Source organism: Plasmodium yoelii (assembly GCF_900002385.2).
Source record: "Plasmodium yoelii strain 17X genome assembly, chromosome: 7".
Lineage (NCBI taxonomy): Eukaryota > Apicomplexa > Aconoidasida > Haemosporida > Plasmodiidae > Plasmodium > Plasmodium yoelii.
The window spans coordinates 546972-571510 of record NC_036179.2 but is presented as its reverse complement, the minus strand read 5'-3'; the positions used below and the strand labels follow the sequence as shown (position 1 = coordinate 571510).

Sequence of the window (24539 nt, the reverse complement as noted above, 5' to 3'; positions counted from 1 at the left end):
AAGACTGTTTTCCTTGAAATATTGAATAGTATATTTATTACTAGTGTAAAAATTATATAACACAAATTCCACAATAATAATATGATTACATGAAATTTATAAAAATTCACTACTATGTTGCATTTGAACATGAAAATAAAAAAGCAAAAAAAAAAAGAAAAAACAAACAAACAAATAAATATAAATAAAAAACAGAATGAAATAACAAAATAAAATAACAGAATGAAATAACAAAATAAAATAACAGAGAGGAATGACAAAATGGAATGCCATGAAATAAATGTTAACATAATAATCGCCAAATTTTTGCGAGTTAAAATGTAATATTATATAATGTAATATTATAATAATATTATGCGCATTTAAAAATAAAAATTTTGTTTATTGGTATTCCTATTTATAATTCCGCAATATATTTTTTTTCCTCGGTATTTATTTTAAAAATATATTTATACATTATTTTTGACTTTTTTTTTATTTTCATTTATTATATAATTATTTATTTTATTTTTTTTTATATGTAATTATGTTATGATGGGTATCAAATGTTTCTTTAATTTTTTTTTCCTTTGTGTTATTCCCTTTTATATGAAAAATAAATATATATGAGGAAAAAAAAAAAAAAAAAAAAAAAATGTAGCAAATATATATTATATATATATTGAATTAAAATTAAATCTTTTGAATTTATTTATACGTGACTACATAAATAAGTTTGTATTTTCTGCTTTTATATAATCTTAAAGTATCAGAGAAAATAGCATGCTCTTTTTTTCTTCGTTTTTTTCTTCGTTTTTTCTTCGTTTTTTTTTCCTCTTTTTTTTCCCTCGTTTTTATCAAGTATGCCATTTTGATAAGTACATATAATTGCTTTCTCTAATTTTATGTGTTTTCTATATATCCATCCCAATGCATAGGTTCTTAAATTATTGTAGATATAGAGGCACAGTCATATTTTACATGTACAGATAATATAATAATTTGCTTATTCCGAATGAAAGCATAACATCTACCTATCATTTGAGCTTAACCAGAAAGCAAATCAAAACTGCAAAACTGCAAAATTGCAAAATTACAAAATTACAAAAAAATATACAAATTTAATAGCGCTATTTATTAAGTCAGAGATGTTATGAAATGTCAAGGATAATTAGCATTTGCAGTGTTATAAGGAAAGTATTATCATAATATATATATATATATGCTTAAAAAAAAATGATACAAAATGGAAGATAAAATAATACAAACACATATTACAATATTATTATATTTAATGCTGATTGTTTATTTAAAAAGCTTTACAATAAATTTAGGGGATATGCCTAAAAAATTATTTACATATATAAAAGTATATTATGGATTTTTAATTGTAATTACAATTGTAGCATTTTTTCGTCGATTGTTTTTATTATTTTATTTATATATCACAAATACAATAAATAAGTTATTTAATTATATTTTGTTAAAAGATAATAAAAATGAAATAAATTATATTAAAGGTTATGCTAATAAACAATATGTTCAAGATATTTTTTTTCAAAATAATCTAGAATCTGAAATTATTAATAAATATTTGAATCAAAACCAAATAGATTTTTATAGATATTTTTTATTTTGTGATAATTTAGTAAATTATGATAAAAACACGAATCTCTGCTTAACAAACAAAAATGATGTTGTTCAGAATGAGAGTGGCCAAAATGAAATAAACCATGATAATTCGATTTATATGAAATCGGGATATGCAAATAAATCAAATGGTGGTGATGATGATGATGGTAATGGCAATGATAATGGCGATGATGAAGAAAATGAAATTTTTTTTTCAAGCTGTGATACATTGTACGATGTAGCAAATAGCCAAGCTGATCGTTCAAATTTGTTAAATCGTATTAATACAAAATTTAGCCGAAAATTATTTAATTTTTTTTTTCGGAAAAATAACAGTTTGCTAAAAAAAACGCTTAACAAAGGGAAGGAAAAGGAGAAGGAAAAGGAGAAGGAAAATGAAAATGAAAATGAAAAAGAAAATGAAAATGAAACACAAGAATCGAAAAATGGTATATCCACTTTTGGAGAAATAAAATCAAACAGTGATAGCAAAATGAGTAACGAAATGGATGGCGAAGAAAAAAGCAATAAAGGAAAGTATGGTAGCAATCATATAAAATCTTATAAGCTTAATAAAGAGAGATATTTTCAAAAACATTTAATAAAATTCAAGCATTTAAAATTTATTACTTTTATGTTAGACCTTTTGAATAATTATAAAAAATATATTATGATTGACAAACTAATTAAGCAGCTGAGCAGGCCTGCTACTACCACTAATGGAAATAGTAGTGGCGGTGACGGTGGCAATAGTAGTGGCAATGCGGAAGATAATTCTCTTTGTAAAGAAAAACAGAATGATGGGTTAGTTGTAGAAAAGATAAATAATTTCGAAAAAACATATGAAGAACTTAATTGCATGCGCAAAAATAATAGTAATAAATTAGAAAGCTATAATTTATTCTCTTCAAATATTTTTGGTAATATTTTTAATACTGATAGTGAAAAAAAATCACAAAAATCGAAAAAATATTTTGTTCAAAATTTGGATTTCCAAAATGATAATAAAGAAAATGTTAATATGGAAAAAGAAATAAAAAAAAATAATGTAATGTTAAAATCAATCTTAAAAAAAAATACATCAAATTTAAAAAATAAAAATAAAAAACATATAAGATTTAATCCAAAAGTTCAAACATTGTTATTTGAAAAATATTCTGATGAAGAAGAATATATATATAATATGAATAGTGGGAAAAAAGGCTTATATAAAATTACTGATGAATATAATATTAAAAATTCAGATATATTTAGTTATTATAATATGCGAAATAATTTAAATTCAATATTTACTGACATAATTAATTCCGTATATGTTTATAAGGATAAAATGTCCAGAAAAATTTAACCGTTTCCCATTTCGTACATGTATATGTACAGAATATTTTTTTTTTGTAAAATTGCACATAAATTTTGATACCCTATAAATTATTGAAAATCATAGTTTGAACCACTTTTTGATTATAATAATCCCCTATCCATTTTGGAAAAAAATATAAAATGCTTATAGTTTTATGTGTGCATTATATGCACGTATATATTATAGGCATGTATATATATATATTATAGAATGTATGCACACAAACAAAAAATAAATAAGACAGAAATTATACATTAAAAGTTTTTTTTGTTTTATTTTATTTTGCTACATAAAATAACCACATACAAAATTAATATATATTCTCTATATATGTATTGGGGAAGAATTGTGTGTGCAAATACAAGTGTATAGATTTATTGAAAAAAAAAAAAAAAAAATTTACTTTCATATATATAATATTTTGACATAATAAATACATATAAATTTTATCTGTATGGAAGTATATATTTTGAAAAAATTAAAAGTGAATTGTGTATTTATAGTATTTAAATATTTAACCACAAACGAAGAGGCAGTAACACCATCATAACGATAAACCGTCAAGAGAATAATTTTGCTCATTTATACCTTTATTAATTTTGCTCATTTATACCTTTATAATTTTATTAATTTTAGCATGTTTTATGTTTTATGTTTTACGTTTTTATGATTTTTTTTATCCATATTTCCCTTTTTTTTGTATACCCCCTATTCATTTCGTTGGCATATATATTATATGTATATGCATATACATACATATTATTTTTATTTTGACTAAACTTTGCATATACAATTTGCGTATATCTTTTATTTATAATATTTTTATAATATTTTTATAATATATTTATAATATATTTATAATTTATTTATAATATATTTATAATTTATTTATAATTTATTTATAATATATTTCTAATTTATTTATAATATATTTCTAATTTATTTATAATATATTTCTAATTTATTGTATATAAAATCAAAACAACCTTATATTGATACCTTAATAAATTTAAGCTGTTATTATATATATAGTCTACACATTTTATGCGCATTTATATAGTATTGATATTTATTATTATTAAAATGGGAAGTTAAAAAATATATCAACTATATAATGCCATATTAAAAATGCCACATTAAAAATGCCACATTAAAAATGCCACATTAAATAAAATAAAGTTATATAAATATAAATGGCTATACAAGCAAATACCTAGTATGTACATGTTTTTTCCTACTTTTATATGACCATTGTAATATGATTATTTTCTGGAAAAACATTATTAACAAAATTGGGTGAACAAAAATCGTTTTTTCGAAAGTTGACATAAAATATATGGAACTACAAAATAACGGGTTTGTATTTATTCTATATACTTTCGTTTTTTTACTCCAATATTTTTGCTATTTTTTTGTTATTTTATCCATATATTTATTAAGAATTTACAAATATTGGGGAAATATGTATATAGGGATAAAATTGTTTCATATATGAGAGTAACAATGTTTTAACACTTTTGGAAAAAAAAATATATATTAAATAGTTGGTATGATTTTTGCGGGTATTCAATTTGCTTAAAAAAATATAATAATAATAATAAAGCACATATTTTTAACTAATTTACAAAAATAAAATGAAATTGTTATTTAGGCTTAACTATTTATAAGCCTCCCTTTTTAAAAAATACAAACTTACGCATATTGTGGATATGTTGTATATATGTATTGTTTTATAATTTTTTAATTTTCACAACTATCCAACAAAATTAACGTGATTTTTATTATGTAGAAAACATAAACATGATATAATAGTAGAAAGAGCTAAAAATTAAACAGTTTGTTATTTCACACATTTTCCCCATATAATCAATGTTTACCTATTTTTTTATGATCAAGTCAGAATAAAATTTATTTTTTATTTTTTTTTTTTTTTTTTTTTTTTTTTTTTTATTTCTCTTCATCTCTATGAACGCAAGTCGAGGTAAACATAGTTGTTCAATTTTTATAAAAAGTGTATGTAAGGTTCCTAATTTTAGTTCGAATAAATGGAGATCAATATGTGATAAAAGACATTTCACCTCATCGAACAGTATATATAAAGTGGAAAAGGATATAATAAATTATTATTTATCGAATAACAATTTCGCTAGAAATCGAAAAAAACATGAACAAAAAATAAAAAAATTAATGGATAATTATGTGAATGGGGGTACAGATAAAAAACAAATTGATAATATATTAGTCATCAAAAATGAAGAAAATTTATTAAATTTTGATAATCCTAGTAGTATAGAAGAATATGTATATAAAAAATGTGAAAATGAAAATATAGACAATGATTTTGAATATATAAAAAAGGTTAACGAAAAAACAGAGATAATGAAAATTTTAACAATTTGTGGAATTGATATAAAAGCTCAAATAGTGTATTATTACACATTATATTTAATATCAATTTTAAAAAAATATTTGAATAAATATAAAGATTATATTATAAAATATGAAGATATTATGGATATAAAAGATTATTATAAAATTAGTAATTATTATTATAATAAAGAAAAGGTAATAAATACAAATTTATTTTTTTTAATTTATAAATCGTTGTCAAATACTGTATATAGTATATGTGAAAACCCTATGGAAAAAAATAATAATTTTAATATATGTATAAAAAATGAAATATTGAATAATTATAATAATATAAATGATATTATTCTAAAATCACCATCCTTTTTAAATATAAGTATTTTATTTTATTTTATAAACACATGGATGTTTATAGATCAAAGTAGAAATATGAAAAATATATGTTTAGACAATTTTAATAAATATATAAATTATATATCAAATGATGAAATAAACATATCATCAGATGACATGTTTTATCTCACATTAGTTACTCGTTTATATTTCCAAACCTTTACATATACCGATATATTAAATATATTAAATAATGATAGTAAACATTTTTTATCTGTTATTGTTTTGGTTCCAAACAGTTCAGAACTACAAACAAATAATCAAACAAATAAATATAAATATTTATCCGACTATTTAAATACTCAAGATAAATTTGTTGAGCCTACCAAGAAAATACATGTTTTCCCTTTTACCTTTTCATTGGGTTCATTAAAGGATAAAACGTTATACATTTTGGAGAGCCATGAAGATTATTATATGAGAAATACTGACACACTTCGATCTTATGTCTGCTGGAGGTACAGTTATTTTTGCATTATTTTATGACAATGTTAATATTTTTTTCAAATTTGTATGCAATAATGTATGAATGTTAATATTTTTTTCAAATTTGTATGCAATAATGTATGAATGTTAATATTTTTTTCAAATTTGTATGCGATAATGTATGAATGTTAATATTTTTTCAAAATTTTTATTGTGTGCACTTTTTAGGCATTTTCTCGCCATGAGAGACGGTTTTAAGCTACTAGAATTATGCAATAAAAACGAATATGATGATTTGTTTGTAGAAGAAAAGCGAGACAGTATTTTATCAACGTATGCTAATAAAAATTGCATATACAATTTTTCTGAAAAAAGCAAAATAAACATGGAAAAAATTATAGTTGGCTAGCTTTTTAATACTATAATATTTTTTGTTCATAATAAAAAAAAATGAATAGTGTAAAACATGCATGCACAACGACCAAACAAACACTTCCTATTATACCCCAACCCACAATTAATTTTTTCCACATTTGTACATTTCCTTATCGTATGTTATTGTTTAAATGGCATTTTATATGTTATTTTGTTTTTTATTTATAATTGTCTTAATATTGAACTATTTTTTGAAATATGAGCTAATTTAGCATGATCTTATTTTTTTTTAATACCGTTTTAAATTTCATATTATTGTAACAAAACATTTTAACTTTTTTAAAAATATGTTATTATATATGAGAATATAATAAAAGAACAAAAGGTATTACAAACCCATTTCAATACTTAATTTTTTATGCTTATTGAAAATTATCAATTATATATTAATATGACATGCATATACATATATATATGTATATATCAAAACAAAATTAGACAAATGTTTCCCCATTTTATGTGATGTATATATGCTCAATACATTGATTGTTAAATATGCTTATACGAGATATTGTGATTATATATAATGCGCGCATAACTGCATTATATTATTTAAAGTTTGTATAAATATATACATATATATATATATATATATATATACATATATATTGGGATTCTTCCCCTTTATAGGGAGTTGACAGATTTACAAAATATTATATTTTCAAATTTTTATATTGTGTGATTTTTACATGTCACATGGTATTATATCCAATGGCAGTTTAATAGTATATTTTCATTTCATTTTATTTTATTCGTTTTTCTTTTCTTTTCTTTTGCTATGTTTTGTTTACCATTTTATTTATTTTTTACTATTTTTCACTATTTTTTACTATTTTTCACTTAATTTATTTTGCATAATTTTTTCATTTAAATATTCAGTTATATTATTAATTATATAAAAGCGTGTATATAATATTTATACATATGCATGATCACGCATATAATTTATAAATTAGCGTTTTCCAATTTATTTCATTATTTTTTTAAAATGTCATAGCGTTAAAATGTATATTATATGTATATATTATATGTATATATTATATGTATATTTTTTTATGTTAATAATAATATATACTTTGCCAACGTTAACATTTTACTTATTAATTTTTCATATTAGAATTTCAAAGATTGGCAAATACTCAAATACAATATAAAAAAAAAAATGCATATACTATTAACTAAATGATAATGTATGTTCAGATAAATAAATACTTCTACATATTTCTATATATATTTTTTTACTATGCAAGTATGACCATACAAATGTAGGAATAAAATTCTATCTTTAATATATTATTTATATATAATTTAATTTTTATTTCATATGTATGTTAATAAATAATGAATCAGAATCAAGGATATGGAAAATTTAATATCCATGATCGAAGGAAAGGAAACAATGCTACTCCTCATTTAAGAGAGCATAACAAAGATTATAACAAAAACATTCAAATATATCAAAGGAATAATAAATTAAACCCTGGTAATATATCTCATATAAATTATATGAATAATGATATTAATAATTATAATTTTGTAAATAATAATCAACATGTACAAGATAATGGTAACAGCTTTATAAATAACTACAATATAAATCCAAATGATAATTATAGTAATAATAACCTTAACAATATTAATAATAATATGAACAGTCAGGTGATTTCTTCAAATTACGTTAATACACACCCTATTTTAGGAAAAAAACAAAATTATATGTTTAACAATGATACAAATTCAAGTGGTATAAATAATAAAGATGTTAATGTAATAAATCGAGTTACTAATTATAGTGATAAAACTTTTGAAAATAATACAAAAGAAATTGATAACTATCAAATATACAGCCATAATAAAAATGTCACTATGGCTAGTCATGTTAACGATGTAAGAACCATCCATAGTTTTTCCAATAATCGAAGTATGGAATATCCTCATAATTTCACAAACGTCTCAAATACAATGAACATTGTTAATAACAAAATATTGAATCCCGAAATGAGTGTCAAAGAAAGTAATCATTTTATTAATGATCGATTACAATTTGTTAATAATAATATGCACCAACCTAATGATGTGATAAATGGAAATATGTTAAGCAGCAATGCAACGAATGCCTTCCAAGCGAACACTTCCCAAGCGAACACTTTCCAAGCGAACACTTCCCAAGCGAACACTTCCCAAGCGAACACTTCCCAAGCGAACACTTCCCAAGCGAACACTTTTTTAAAACAGGCAAATTTATTTTTAAATAAAGGAATGGAAATGATGGGGCAAGGAAATATTAATACAAAGAATGTTGGAAATGATAAAGGAATTGTTCATAACATTTTTGAAACATTAACAAAAAATAGCGAAACAAATAATGAATTAAATAATTTAGTAAAAAGAGGAGTTGCAAATGTAGTTATAAATGAATTAGAAAAAAAAATCGAAATAAACAATTCAAGTTTTATTCGAAATAAATTATCAACATTACGAAATTATTTTAATGTTACACATTCTTATGTACTTAATAAAATTTTATTTATAATTATTCCTTATATATATATACAGAGAGCATTTTTTGAATCTAGAACATATTATGTATATACTCATTTAAAAAAAAAAATGGAAACAAATATGCAAAATAAAAATTATAATTCATCTTTTATTTTTAATGGAAATTATAATACATATAATCCTAACAATGATAATATGCACAACAATATAAATAACATACAATTTGAAAATAATAAAAATAATAGCAATATTTTTTATAATGATAAAAAAGAAAATCATGAAATAGATAATAAAATGAATAATAATTTAAATTATATAAATTATAATAATAATATTGGTATATTCCAAGCAGATCTATATATTCCTATAATGTCAATTATCACATATATTTTATTATATACATTAACAGTGACAGCTCAAAAAAATAACTTAATTTTTAATCCTGATAATTTATTTAATGCTTCCTCTTATATATTTATTTTATTATTTTTTGAAACAACTATAGTAAAATTATTATTTTTATTAATGTGTAAAGATATAAATTTACCATTTTTACACATTCTATCATTTATATCTTATAAGTTTGTTATAATGTGTGCATTAATAATTACCAAATTTTTTTATTATTTTTTATTTTTTATGTACACATCAGCTTTTGGAGATGTTGATAATTTGAAGAATCGCGAATTTGACAAAAGAAATAATTCACAAATTTTCAAAAATTTAAATAATAATTTATCTTTTCAATTCAGTCCATATAATTTAGTTTTATTTTTAAATAGCAATCTTATGTACAGATTAACACAACTTTATTATTATATAACAGTATCTATACAAATGGTTCAATTGTTTAAATCTATTCATTTATATGTTCATGATAATTCAAATTTATCTAATACATATAATATTAAAAGAATAAATTGTATGATCCTCATTTTTTCATTTTCGCAATTTTTTTTGTGTTGGTTGCTTACCCCATATTTTAACTAAAACAAAAATTATCAAAATAAAATCGACCGAACAAAACAAGTTGGGGATACATTAAGAGTATTCCCGTGATTGCTCTTTCCTTTTTTTATGTACACTTAAATTGTTTATTCATTTATTCATATATTTTTATTTATTTTTTTATTTTATTTTTTAATATTTATTTTTTTATATTTTTATATTTTATTTTTTTATTTTTTTATTTTTTTATTTTTTTTTTTTATATTTTTTTATTTGTTACATGCTTACCTTGGATTATTAAAAAAAACTGTTTACATGTGTATGTTTGAAATTAACTGGTTAAGACATTCTTTTAGCTAAGCGAATAAAGCAATTCGCAAGTTGTATATGAACATAAAATGTATAATATGTATAATATGTACATAATATGTATAATGTGTACATAATATGTATATATTTTTCTTTTTTTTTTGAACCATTTTAAGTGTTAACTTTTTTCTAAAAATAATTATTATATGGTAAGTTTGGCAATTTCCATTTGAATTATATATTTATTGTTTATTTGTACTATTTGCATACGCCCCTTAAAAATAAAAATTATTCCCATTCAGTAAAAAAAGTTATATATTTTACAAATATACTAAAATGTGTTATGCATATTCATTGGGTGTAAATCATTTTTGTCTAACACGTTTCATTTTCTCCTTTTTTTTTATCCATTTTTCTGCTTTTTTTATATTTTTCTGCATTTTTCTGCTTTTTTTATATTTTTCTGCATTTTTCTGCTTATATATATTTTTTTCGTGATTTAAATTTTACACAATCATACTTTGCATGGTTCATAATTAAGGAATAATTTTTCTTCGCTTCTTGAGGTAGCCGAAAATTTTATTATTATCATGTTCATTTTATTTTCATTATTTTTTTATTATTTTTTTATTATTTTTTTATTATGTTAATTTTCTACATTTTATGCACTTGCAAAATAGACATAACGCAAAGAGAAAATAAATTTTGAAAAAAAAAGCGGATAAAAATAAATGGAATTCTTTAACTTAGTATTGCATTTATTTATCATTAGTTTTAGTTTAAATAATTTGTTAGAATATGATAATAATAATAATAAGATAATTTAAAATAGAAAAAAAAAAAAATAGACACATGAATAATAAAATAGTATGTTATTTGTTTTGTTAAAATGAGAATTGTTACTTCAATTATATTTTTTCTTTTATTATTTTTTGTAAATTTGTTTTTCGTGAAATCAAGATTTAAGAATAATGAGCATTATAATATCCCATTAAATGTTTTATTTAATAATGGAAAAAATATAAGAAAACGATTATGTCATGATTGTTTTTATACAAACGAAGTTAACTTAATATATAAAAGTTGTAAAGCCTTTGAAAATGTGAATTATTCAAAAATTAATAAATCAAAAATTTTAAATTTTATTCATTATTCTCCAAAAATAATTAAGAAATATGTTTTAATAAAAGCAAATTATAAATTTGATATATCATCACTTAAATATATTCAAAATATAATTAAAGATAAGTTCGATATTTTTCTAAATGGAATTATATTAATGAATAAGACTTATAATCGCCATAATATTTTTTTTAATTTTTTTAACTTTTTTAAGACTCTCCTTTTTCGATTCATAAGTAAGTTCATCGTCATCTACTTCTCTCCTTCGTTTCGTTGGAATGTTCCCATTTTTTCAAATTTTTTTCCCATTTTTTCAAATTTTTTCAATTTTTTCCCCATTTTTTCAATTTTTTCCAATTTTTTCAATTTTTTCCAATTTTTAGCCATGTACCTTCTACAGATACTCACATCATTTTGCTTATTCCACTATTTTAATATTATTTCCCAAAAAACACAATCACGCATTTTGTATATTAGTGGGACGAAATATATATCAAGACTTATTGGTTTTTTCCAGTTAAATTTAGTGAATTATTATATTAATGTGTTAAGCGAAGTTATACAATTATTATTATTAAGATTATTATTTAATAAATATGAAACACAACTAATTAAGACTATATTATATAATAATGCAGATTATTTTGTTAATAAATCTTTGAAAAATAGTTATGAAATTATGTATCAATGTGCAAAAAAACTTGTCATAACCAAATTTAATAAATTAAGTTTATTTACCTTTAACTATTTACGCTATTTTGTTTTAACCAACCTCTTTTTCAAACTGTTTAACGGGAGGTGAGTCTTTGTCTTAGTTCGCCATGGGCATCTGCATGGGCATCTCATGGGAATCTGCATGAGCACCTGCATGACCATGTGTAGCACAAATGTATGCTTCGTTATTTTTTTTTTTTTTAGCTATAATAAGTTTTCACCAAGCGATGTGAAAATGCCAGGAGTGTATTCAAACCCAAGGAAAAGTATTGAGAAAGATATGACATATGCTACAAAAAAAGAAATAGATATATTACGAAATTATTGTAAAGAAACTGGATGTCATACATGCGGATCAGTATGTTATGATAAATTTATTGGAGATCACCAACCACCAATACAAGTGGTTAAAGATACAATTGAATATTACAAAAAAAAAAAAATTCTTTTATTTTTTTTAAAATTATTTAAATTATATGATACAAAACAAAGATTATATCCTCAATGTGTTAGATGTTCTCAATTACAATCTGCTTCAGTTCGTTGTAAAAAAATGAAATTAATTCCACATTATAACACTATACGAATATTTCATTTTTCTACAATTTTTCATTTATTATTAAAGATGATATTATTAACAAAATGGAAAAAAATTATTTTTTGGGATGGAGATAATGTAGACTAATCAATTGAAAAACAAAATGCGAAACTTTATTAAATCAGGATATGCTTATTTATTTTTAAGTAAAATATTTTTTAATTATTACCCAACCATTAAGAAAAAAAAAAAAAAAAAAAAAAAAAAAAGGATATATAACCATATGTGCTATTATTATATTACAAAATAGCTAATTTGCTGTCAATAATAATTTTTTATAAACGACCCCCACACCTATATACATACATGCATATACAAATGTGTATACAAATGTGTGTATATATGTGTATACATATGTGTATATATATGTGTGTATATATGTGTGTATAAATTCTCTATATTATTATTTATAAATAGGACGAAGCTATAATAAGCATACATTTTTTATACAATTATTTTACACTTTGAGGAAATATTTAACATTTGAAAAAAAAGATAAGACAATTATATATAATCATTTATCGAGCTATCACTTTTATTTGTGAATATATATATATACATACAAATATGCATTGAACATATATATAATATTTTTTTTTTTGTTACTATAATATACAATATTTTTTTATATTATACCTTTTAAATATTCTGTTACAAAATATAAAATTGAAAAAAAGGATGATGTGTATATTCATAAATAGCACGCCATATAATCACAAAAAAAAAAAAAAAAAAAAAAAAAAAAAACAAGCTTATGTTTTCGTTATTTGTTCATTTGTTTAATTATTTTTATTTTTTATATTAATTTGCTTCCATAATTATTATACAAAAAACAAAAAATTATAATTTTTTTTTTTTTTTTTTTTTTTTTTATGTAATATACATACCCCGTTTAGCTATACAATTATATTTTTATATACGCGATTGTTTTTTTATTTGGTTAGTAATTTATGGTAAATAATAAACATATGAAATAATTTTCTCCCATAAAATAGTGGGAAAAAAAGTAATACACAATTATTTAAATAATTATTAACATTCATTTTATTTTGGATTATATTTATATATAATATATTTTTCCCTTTTTTTTTTTTTTTCTTCCTTTCACATTTACCAAGATATGAAAAACAATATACAATAACATGCAGATATATGTTTTGTAGCATTTAAGAATAAAATAGTTATTGACCCAATTATGTATTAAATATTTTAGCCTTATTAAACTAATTATTTGAGAGCGTATGTGTGTGCATATGCTCATACATAATATATTTATTTTTGTGCATATATTTTGGTGAAATTGAGTTATAGATTGCACGTTTTAAAAAAAGGCTAACGATGAAAAAAATACTATATCAAAACAACTTGATGCAAACAAGTAGAAAAAATGGAAATAATATAAAGAAATACATACACACAAGTAGTGTATTATACAATGAGGAATTTAACCCAAGTATGGCTTCATACTTGGAAAATGTTTACCGACTATGGAAGAGTGATCGGTAATTTAAAAAAAAAAATATATTATGTACGTGTTAATGAGGAATGTACTTTTTTTTTGCATTATTAACCTGAGTTGTTCATATTTTTTAACATTTTTTAACATTTTTTATGATTTGTACATATATTTTCTTCTATTGGCATTTTTTATCTGACCTGTTCAGAAATACACTAGACAAATCATGGGACCGATATTTCACGAATATATGTAATGGAATGCCAAATAATAGTTTATTAGATGAAAATAGTAGAATAATATACAAAAATTGTGATAGAGAATATGGTGAACGACATAATAATCTTAGAATCACCTATGTAAATGAAGAAATGATAGAAAAAGGAAAAACAGGAAATATATATGATATAGCTAGAATAGTACAGTTAATTAGATGGTATCAAAAAAATGGTCATTTATATGCACAAACAAATCCATTACCGTTACCAAATGTAGTACCATATACAAGTATTAATAATGGAAATAATAATGAAAAAAAAATGACTTATAAAAATTTTGGTTTTAGTGAAGAAGATTTAAAAAAAGAATTTTCATTTGATTTGCCATCAATTACAGGATTTTCGAGCTATGGAAAAAAAACATGCACACTTGAATGTTTAATAAATAAATTAGAAGAAACATATTGTCAAACAATAGGATTTGAATATATGCATATAACTGATGAAAATATTGTAAATTATATAATAAAAAGAATAGAAAATGATAGAACATATAATTTTAGTAATAAAGAAAAAAAGGAAATTTTAGAATTTACTGCACGAGCATTTATATTTGAAAATTACATGGCTGCAAAATTTGCTACAACCAAAAGATTTGGTGTTGATGGATGTGAAACATTAATAACTGGTATGAAAGAATTAGTTAAAAGAGCATGTAAATTAAATATTGATAGTGTATTGATGGGTATGTCTCATAGAGGTAGACTAAATGTATTATTTAATGTGTTGCATAAACCTTTGGAACAAATGATGTCTGAATTTCGAGGAAAAACAGGGTTTAGTGATAATGTATGGGGTAATACTGGTGATGTAAAATATCATTTAGGTGTTGAAATTGATCATTATGATGAAGAGAGTAATAGATATATACATTTAGGTATAGTTGATAATTCTTCACATTTAGAATCTGTTGATCCCATTTTAATGGGGCAAGCTAGAGCCCAACAATATTATTGTAATGATAAAGAAAAAAAAAAAGTGTTACCTATAATTATACATGGTGATGCATCTATAGCTGGCCAAGGAATTGCATATGAAACATTTCAAATGTCTAAATTACCAAGTTATAGTGTTGGTGGAACTATACATATAGTTGTAAATAATCAAATTGGATTCACAACATATCCAGTAGATGCAAGGTCAGGAAAATATTGTACAGATATAGGAAAATGTATAGATATTCCAATTATACATGTAAATGCAGATGATCCAGAAGCAGTAACATATGTATTTGGATTAGCATTAGATATAAGAAATAAATTTAATATTGATACAATAATTGACTTAGTAGGATATAGAAAATTTGGGCATAATGAATTAGATATGCCTAAATTTACAAACCCATTATTATATGATGTAATAGCTAGACACAAATCTGTTCTTGATATTTATAGTAAAAAATTAATAGATGAAAATGTAATAACATTAAAAGAATTTGAAGAAAATACAAAAAAAATATATGATTATTATGAACAAGTATATGAACAATCAAAAAATTTTGAACCCAAAATAATGGATAAAAAATATCTACCTCAATGGGAACATATGGTTAATCCACAAAAGTTTTCTCCATCTAGAAAAACAGGAGTTGAAAAAGATGTTTTAATAAATTTAGGAAAAAAAATATTTACTATAAAAGAAAATTTTAACCCTCATCCAATAATTACAAAATTATTTAAAACACGTATAGCTAGTTTAGAAACAGGAACTAATATAGATTTTGGAATGGCAGAATTATTAGCATATGCAACATTACTTTCAGATGGGTTTCATGCTCGTATATCTGGTCAAGATTCACAAAGAGGAACTTTTTCACATAGACATGCAGTATTACATGATCAAATTACATACGAAGAGTATAACATTTTTGATTCATTAAAAACACCACATACAATAGAAGTTAATAATTCATTATTGTCAGAATATGCTTGTTTAGGATATGAAATTGGATATAGTTATGAACACCCAGATGCACTAGTTGTTTGGGAAGCACAGTTTGGTGATTTTGCAAATGGTGCCCAAGTTATGATAGATAATTATATTGCATCTGGAGAAACGAAATGGAATAAACAATCTGGAATTGTTATGTTGTTACCTCATGGATATGATGGGCAAGGACCTGAACATTCTTCTGCTCGTATTGAAAGATTTTTACAATTATGTGATGATAGAGAAGATATTGCTACATATTCAATTGATAAAGATAAAAAAATTATACAACAACATAATATGCAAGTTATAAATTGTACAAAACCTTCAAATTTATTTCATGCATTAAGAAGGCAAATGCATCGATCATTTCGTAAACCACTTATTGTTATAACACCCAAAAAAATGTTAAAAATGAGAATGGCATTTGATAATATAAATAATTTTTTAACTTCAACTGAATTTTTACCATATTTATCAGAAGAATTTGAACATAAATTAAAACCCAAAAATGAAATAAAAAGAATTATTTTATGTTCAGGTCAAGTTTATTATGATTTATTAAATTATAGAGATACAAATAATATACAAAATATTGCTATAGCCAGAATTGAACAATTATCACCATTCCCATTTAAAAGCTTTATGAATGATTTAAAAAATTATCCTAATTTAAGAGATGTTATATGGGTACAAGAAGAACATATGAATATGGGCCCATGGTTTTATGTTTCAAAACGTATTGAAGCAGCTATAAAGCAATTAAAAAATGATGATCAATCATGGAATATAGAAATATCTGAGGTTTATTATTCAGGTCGAGATGTTTATGCTGCACAATCAGCTGGGGATTTAAATTTACATTTGTATCAATTAGATGAATTTTTAGTTGATGCCTTTGACTTGAATAAAAAACATCACATGCACGCTCAGAAATATATCAACTCACTATAAAAAAGTCCAGCTAGCCAATAGTGCAGCTGGCTTGCTCACGTTCGCAATCTATCGCTATTCGCCATTCGCCATTCGCCATTCGCCATTCGCTATTCGCCATTCGCCATTCGCTATTCGCTATTCGCTATTCGCTATTACTTTATGTACATGCCATTTACTTTATGCACATTTTATTTCACGTACATTTTATTTCTGCACATTTTTTTATTTATCTTTGACAGCCAGATAAACAGCATACGGCGCATAAACATTTGTGTAACTTCTTTCAACCCTATTGGGTTTTTTTTTTATAACGATAAAATAATTGCAATGTTTTATAATTACCACAATAAGTCATGTACATATTTATTTTTTGCAAAATTGATATTCAATCAGATATTTTAAACACAATATGTGGAAGTGTTAATTTTGAGGTTTCAAATTTTGGCCACTTATCGCAGTCGCATTTATTATGAGCTTATTGTCAAAGTGACGTAAACAAATAAAAAAGAAGGAAAAGAAGGAAAACATGAACTAAAAAAAAATAATAAGCATGTGTATGTGCGTGTGCAGAGGTGGAGGGCTCTCTACAAATCTTCGAGAGGGTGCTCTGTTATTAGATTATTTTTCAAGCAATATTTGTGCATAAATTTTGAATAAAAATCAAGGGGGATTCCCTTTCCATGTGTATGTTTTCTTCGTGGTGAATTTTGATAAGTGCAACATAAAAAGATGAGTTTAAATGTTTCCGAAAATGTTTTTATTTTGTCATTAAAAATTGATTTTAGTTTATCGTTATAAGTATTATATCCCCATTCACAAAAATATAATTTCACTTTTTTATTGAATCTATTATCATTATTTAATGCGTTTAAATCTTCATATTTATCACTAATTATGTGTATCATATTATCATTGTGATATTTTTTTATTATTTTATATACCAAATCACAATTATTTTTGAGAATATTATTATAGTTTGAATTTTTATTTAAATAATAATCTTTTTTTCCAGTTTTTTGATAATATTTATAATATTTAATATCTATATTATAAGGGTCATATATATAGTCAATAATTTCTTCTTTATTCTCATTTCGTGTATATGCCTGTTTAACAAGCTTCCCCAATTTCGTCAGCATCGCTAAGCTGCCGTCCCTATCGTCTGCTTCGTTCTTTTCGTCTGCTTCGTTCTTTTCCCCCTTTCCATATATGCGTAACAAGTCATTATTGCGTTCATCTTTTATGTTAACTCCAAATTGTTTTAGTGTATATTTTATAAAATTCGCATTTTCGATAGTAGAGATAATATATATAGGCTTGTTATACACATTGATATTGTTATTTATTATGTCTATAGCAGTTTGATTCCAAGTTTGATGATATATTTTATCTTGTTCATTTAAATTATTAATTGGGTATCTATATTTTAGTAAATTATTATATGCTTTATTTTCATTTCTAATTAATAAATTTCGTATTTTATTAATCTCATTAGAAATTTGTTCATATTTTATATTATATTTTTTATATAATTCTAAATATTTATTATTTATATAAAATTGTTCAAATTCAATTCTAAAACTTGGGAAAATATTATTTAGATTTTCTATTCTTTTATATTTTATAATTTTATTAGGGTTAAATGTGTTTTTTGTAAGTTCCTTAACAATTTGATATGCTGAAAAATTATCATCTTTTTCTTTATTCGATTTTGTATGTTCTTTAGTTTGTTCATTTATACAATTAGATTTATTTTTAATATAATTTTGAATTTTATTATCAGTTTTATTTAATAATTTACTAATATGAATAAGCTTATTAATATCGTAATTATATTTTATACATATATCATTTATATTGTCGTATATATATTTAATAGCAATCACTAGATCTTCATTTCTTTTTATATATTTAAAAATGTATAATAAACGTGTATAAACGAATTTGGGAATCAGCTTTAGCAATATAAATTCGTCATCTTCGTTTTCGTCATCTTCGTTTTCGTCATCTTCTTCGTTTTCGTTTTCTTTTTCATCTTCTTCATTTTCGCCCCGATTTGTCTGATTCCTTTCGACAGAATCATTAAAAAGGTATGGCTTATAAATTGTCATAAATTTATATAAAGGAAGATTTAGAATTTGTTTATTATTAAATAAAAATTTGCATTTAAAAAATTTAATAAATGTAATAAATGCAATAACAATTTTTTCTTGTTTGCTCATATTTATAACACCATCAAAATTAAAAATGAACATATCATCAGGATAATAATTTAAAGCATTTGGTATATCATAATTTTTATCACTATATATTAGTGAATTTTTTAAATATTCATCATTTTGATCATTTTTTTCAGTTACATTAATTAGATTATTTGTATTATTTTCAATTTTTATATTTGTTAGATCTGAATTATAATATGGAATCTTTTTGACATCTTTAATTTCAATATCTTTTAATATACTATATATACACATTCCTTCATTATATATATTTGAATGATTTTCTTTATTTTTAAAAATATTTATATTTAATTTTTTATTAATTTTTATATCTTCTTGTTTGAAACTTTTTATTTCATATCCTTTGTTATTATCACAATTTCCAGAGTTCAAATTTGGGTATAATACATTTTGGTTTATTTCATTATTTTTTAATTTTATTTTTTTTCTATTTTCATGTTTTATGTTTAATGTAGAATTTATATATGTATACACACTATATCTAGTTTTGCATTCTATTTTGGGGAAACAAAAAATAAGCGAAAATATTAACAGAGCAATAAAATATACCATATTCATTACATAAGATATTATTATCATTTCCTACTTGACATATCTTTTACCCTGACGTTCATTTTGCTTCGTTTTATCCATTTTGCTTCGCTATTTTATTTCGTTCATTTTTTAAGTTATTCTCAAGGCTAAGCAATGGAAAGTCCCGATAAAAAATGAAAAAAAAAAAAAAAAAATAAAAAAAATAAAAAATAAAAAAAAAAGGGGAAAAAAAAAAATGAAAAAAAAAAGGGAAATGGAATACGGTGAAATGGAATACGGTGAAATGGAATACGGTGAAGTGGAATACGGTGAAAATAGTCGAATTAAACGGGGTCAGGCTTAAATAAAAAGTTAAAGAGATTTAAGAAATGGCTCATGCAAACGCAAGAAGATGACTCATACAAATGCAATGCCATCTTTCGGTTAAAATTCCTGGGTGATATTATATACAGCATATAGGAGCCAGTAAGAACGTAAATAAAGTTCTTTTTCCGATTTAAGCTTAATTAAAAAAAATATATAATGTATTTTATAAAAAAAAAAAAACGATAAAAAATATTGATTGTATATATTTAAAAATGGCAAATTTTTTTTTTTTTTTTTTTTTTTTTTCAACATTGTTATTATTATAAACAGAGAAAAAAACAGTGTGCATATAGTTAAAGAATTTATCTTTATTTTTCGATATTTCGACATTTTTTTTCATTTTGTCTAAAATTTTGAAAACAAATCTAGAATTATATTTAATATTATTCATAAATAAACATCCAATATTCATTAATAAATTTATAATGCTATTCTCATTAATGTATATTCTTTTTTTTATTTTATTTTTACATTTTTTTAAAAAAATTAAGCTTTTATCACTATAATTGCTTAATAAAATATCACAATTATCAGAAGATATATCTTCTTCACTATCTTTACACTCTTTATCATAAATACATCCATTTTCTATAAATCTTTTAATTATTTCCTTTTCTTTATTCATATTAATGTGATTTCTTTCTAAATGGGGTTTCTCATACTGTTTGCCATTTTCTGCCAACTTGGGGCCGTCTATTCTGGCAACGTTTGCTACGTTTGCTACGCTTTCTTTTTTTTCTTTTTTTTCTTTTTTTTCTTTTTCTTCGTCCCTTTTCCGAGCTTGGCCATTATTAATGAATGCATTTTTAAACAACTCACTTTTTTTTAATTCCGAAAAATATAAAAGATAGCCATTTATGAAATTTTTATAATTTTGCAAATCATGATTGTACAACTCTATTTCATCGTATCCTTTGCTAATAACCTTATTATAGTAATATATATTATTTAAAATATATTTTTTATTTAAAAGATTATGTTTAGCATGTATACATTTAAAATTTATACTACATAAGGATATACATACATCCAAAAATGAATTTACAATAATTTCGAATGTATTTAATAAAGATTTTTTATTTGTAAAATAATTATCATTTTTTTTATATCCCAATTTGTCCAATTTTTTTTTTTTTTTTTTTTTTATATTTTGATATTTTTCTAAAAAATTGTTCATTGGAATTTTAACAAGTGGAACTGTTTCTGACCCCATCTCATCTTTCTTTATATTTTTGTAAAATCTTTTATTGTTAAGTTTGGTTTCCCTGGGCTTTCCTGAAAAGGGAGTAATTTAGCGATGTGTTAGGGGTGTGATAGTGGTGTGATAGCGGTGTGATAGCGGTGTGATAGCGATGTGTTAGTGCATTACCTGGGGATATCTCTGGAGAGGTGTTGTCTTGATTTGTTAAATTAGAAGAGGGAAGGTAATTTGTGTTATGCGTATATTTATATGCCAATTTAATAGAAAATGTAAGAAAGATATTAAAAAATGTTGAAGAAAAATAGATATTATGAAAATGTATAAAAATATAAAATGAGGTTGTAATAAAATAAGTAAAATAATCAATGTTTAATTTATTTTTATAAAAATATTTTTTTGTTTTTTCATAAAAAATTAGATTTTCACTAGAATTACTATCTTTATATGAATCTATATCTGATTCTAAAATATCTGTATTTGTTTTTTTTTTAAAACATTTAAATATATCATCATAGATATTATTTTGGTTATTTATTATATTACAATCATTATTATTTTCAGTTCCTATGTAAAAAAAGTCTAATTTTTTTTTTTTATCTTTTTCATATTTATTCCCTTTTTCTTTTTTTATATTTTCCATAAATTCTTTAGTATTTAATAATGCTTCAATTTTGTTATTCAATATTTTATATGTATATATTTTATTTTTTTTTATTTTTTTTTTTATATATTCATTATGTATTAGAGTATTGTCTTTTTTTAATTCTCGTACAATAATATAGTTGTTATTTTCATCATATATATTCAAATTATTTATTATTAAATTGTTTTTTCCAACATAATTTGACATTCCAATCTTGTTAATAAAAAAAGAATATATATTATATTCTATTATTATGCTTACACTTTTAATGATATTTTCAAAACCTTTACAATTATATGTATATTTTTTTTTTTTTATATATTTATATATATTTTTTACTTGCATCTTATCTTTTAGTAGCTGTTCTAACGTTTCCACGTCTTCTCCTTCTTCATTTTCACCTCCATTTTCACCTCCATTTTCATCTCCATTTTCAGCGTTTTTTTCACCTTCTTTACCTTCTTCATTTTTTTCACCTCCATTTTCAACATCTCGTTTCGTTTCTCTCACATTTTCAGTCCGCTTTCCTTTGGTCACATTTGCATCTTGTCGAGTCATTAGATCTGTGTGAAATTCGAGGGTGTGTAACATTTTCATTTTATTATTTATCGTAGAAATGTAATTTTCGCATTTTCCACAATTTTTGCATTTTTTATTTATTGCATCGAGGTTAATGTTATTTATGTAGTTCCAAAAATTTGTATTAAATTTGCTAAAATCATTTTTTTTTGTTTTTAATGTTAATGTATTTGTTATTTCGAATTTGATTTGTCTTAATGTATTTATTAAATATGAATTAATTTTATTATTTTTTTTTTTTTTTGAAAATTTGATTGTTAGATATGTGTGAAAAATAGTAGGTAAAATAGATAAAGAAAAATACAATAAAATATATAAGTGTTCATTAGTTAATTTTTCAAATATTAGCATTATTTTTTTTAACTTAAAATATTTATTTGTGTCGAAATCGTTTTTATTTGTGTCGAAATCGTTTTTATTTATGCTAAACTCGTTTTTATTTGTGTCTTCATTTTGTATAGGAATGGAACATATCTTAACACCAACTTTTTTATATTCATTATTTTTTATTTTTGAAAAAATATTTTCGGAGCTTAAGCTCATATATGAATCACTAATATCATTGCATTTTTTATTACACTTTTTTGAGGTTTCATGAAGGAGATCTCCATCCGAAGTTGACCTGGTTGCGTCGCCCGTCCCTACAGAAAAGTTGGTTATGTTTTCACTTCTTTATTTTGTTCACTTTATTTTTTCGCTTTATTTTTCGCCTTATTTTTCACTTCTTATTTTTTTACCTTTTTTGGGGGCCCGGGGGTTACACAGATTCTTAAATTTTGTGCAGAAATAGTTGCAATAAGTGTGAGAATTATAAAAATGATAATATTTAATAATTGTTATAAAATGTTTGTGAATAAGGGAGAGAAGTGAATTATATTTATTGCCACTATCATATGTGCAAATGTAAAGAAAATGGTTAAAAAGATTGGTATTTATTATAAGTATATACAAAAATTCAATATATATATCAATATGGTTATTATATAAATTTACTAAATTATTAATAAGTTCATCATATTGTTTAATTAAATTATAAAAAGATAAATTTGCAATATTTTTGTTATTTTTATTGTTATTATTGTTATTATTGTTATTAGTTTTTCCAGATTTGTCTATATTTATTATTATATCTTTTTTTGATTGTTTTAGTTCCACATTTTTAACATATTCCATATATTTTTTTCGACATGTATACAAATTTTTTGATAAAATAACTACTTCCATACAAATCACTTTTAATACATCATTGTAAATAAAACTACCTTTAATTCTATATGGAATATTTGTCATTTTTTTTTTTTTATTTTTTACTCACATTTATCACGTTGATAATTTTTAACTTTGATAATTTTTCACTTGATAATTTTTCATCTTATTTTATTAAGATCTTATAGCACATCCTTAAACAATTTATGTTACACTTATCGTTTTAAACTTAATATTTTAGTGAAAAAATGACAATGATAATGTATATAAGCAAATGTGAAAAAATAGCAATGATAATGTATATATGTATTTTTTTTTTTTTTTTTTTTTTTTTTTCGGAACATGGTTATAATACCTTTCCTGCTATTCTCTTTTCACAT

At 22.4% G+C, this 24539-nt stretch overlaps 7 protein-coding genes across 7 annotated transcripts; 5 read left to right on the top strand and 2 right to left on the bottom strand.

The window, feature by feature from the left end:
- Nucleotides 1–1225: 1225 nt before the first annotated feature.
- On the top strand, nt 1226–2959 carry PY17X_0710700 (uncharacterized protein; the record flags this gene model as incomplete). The annotated part of the gene is made up of 1 exon (XM_721641.1): nt 1226–2959. One exon carries the CDS (start codon nt 1226–1228, stop codon nt 2957–2959), a length of 1734 nt encoding a protein of 577 aa, XP_726734.1.
- Nucleotides 2960–4936: 1977 nt separating this feature from the next.
- Nucleotides 4937–6569, top strand: PY17X_0710600 (conserved Plasmodium protein, unknown function; the record flags this gene model as incomplete). The annotated part of the gene is made up of 2 exons (XM_022955517.1): nt 4937–6192; nt 6389–6569. 2 exons carry the CDS (start codon nt 4937–4939, stop codon nt 6567–6569), a joined length of 1437 nt encoding a protein of 478 aa, XP_022811786.1.
- Nucleotides 6570–7936: 1367 nt separating this feature from the next.
- On the top strand, nt 7937–10087 carry PY17X_0710500 (protein transport protein YIF1, putative; the record flags this gene model as incomplete). The annotated part of the gene is made up of 1 exon (XM_022955516.1): nt 7937–10087. One exon carries the CDS (start codon nt 7937–7939, stop codon nt 10085–10087), a length of 2151 nt encoding a protein of 716 aa, XP_022811785.1.
- A 1156-nt stretch (nt 10088–11243) lies between these two features.
- Nucleotides 11244–12875, top strand: PY17X_0710400 (conserved protein, unknown function; the record flags this gene model as incomplete). The annotated part of the gene is made up of 3 exons (XM_022955515.1): nt 11244–11712; nt 11860–12274; nt 12395–12875. The coding sequence occupies 3 exons, from the start codon at nt 11244–11246 to the stop codon at nt 12873–12875; spliced, it is 1365 nt and encodes a 454-aa protein (XP_022811784.1).
- Nucleotides 12876–14126: 1251 nt separating this feature from the next.
- PY17X_0710300 (2-oxoglutarate dehydrogenase E1 component, putative) lies at nt 14127–17405 on the top strand (the record flags this gene model as incomplete). Its single annotated transcript, XM_725206.1, has 2 exons — nt 14127–14290; nt 14453–17405. The coding sequence occupies 2 exons, from the start codon at nt 14127–14129 to the stop codon at nt 17403–17405; spliced, it is 3117 nt and encodes a 1038-aa protein (XP_730299.1).
- A 566-nt stretch (nt 17406–17971) lies between these two features.
- PY17X_0710200 (conserved Plasmodium protein, unknown function) lies at nt 17972–20182 on the bottom strand (the record flags this gene model as incomplete). The annotated part of the gene is made up of 1 exon (XM_022955514.1): nt 17972–20182. The coding sequence occupies one exon, from the start codon at nt 20180–20182 to the stop codon at nt 17972–17974; it is 2211 nt and encodes a 736-aa protein (XP_022811783.1).
- A 511-nt stretch (nt 20183–20693) lies between these two features.
- PY17X_0710100 (conserved Plasmodium protein, unknown function) lies at nt 20694–24243 on the bottom strand (the record flags this gene model as incomplete). Its single annotated transcript, XM_022955513.2, has 3 exons — nt 20694–21748; nt 21900–23594; nt 23691–24243. The coding sequence occupies 3 exons, from the start codon at nt 24241–24243 to the stop codon at nt 20694–20696; spliced, it is 3303 nt and encodes a 1100-aa protein (XP_022811782.2).
- Nucleotides 24244–24539: the final 296 nt, after the last annotated feature.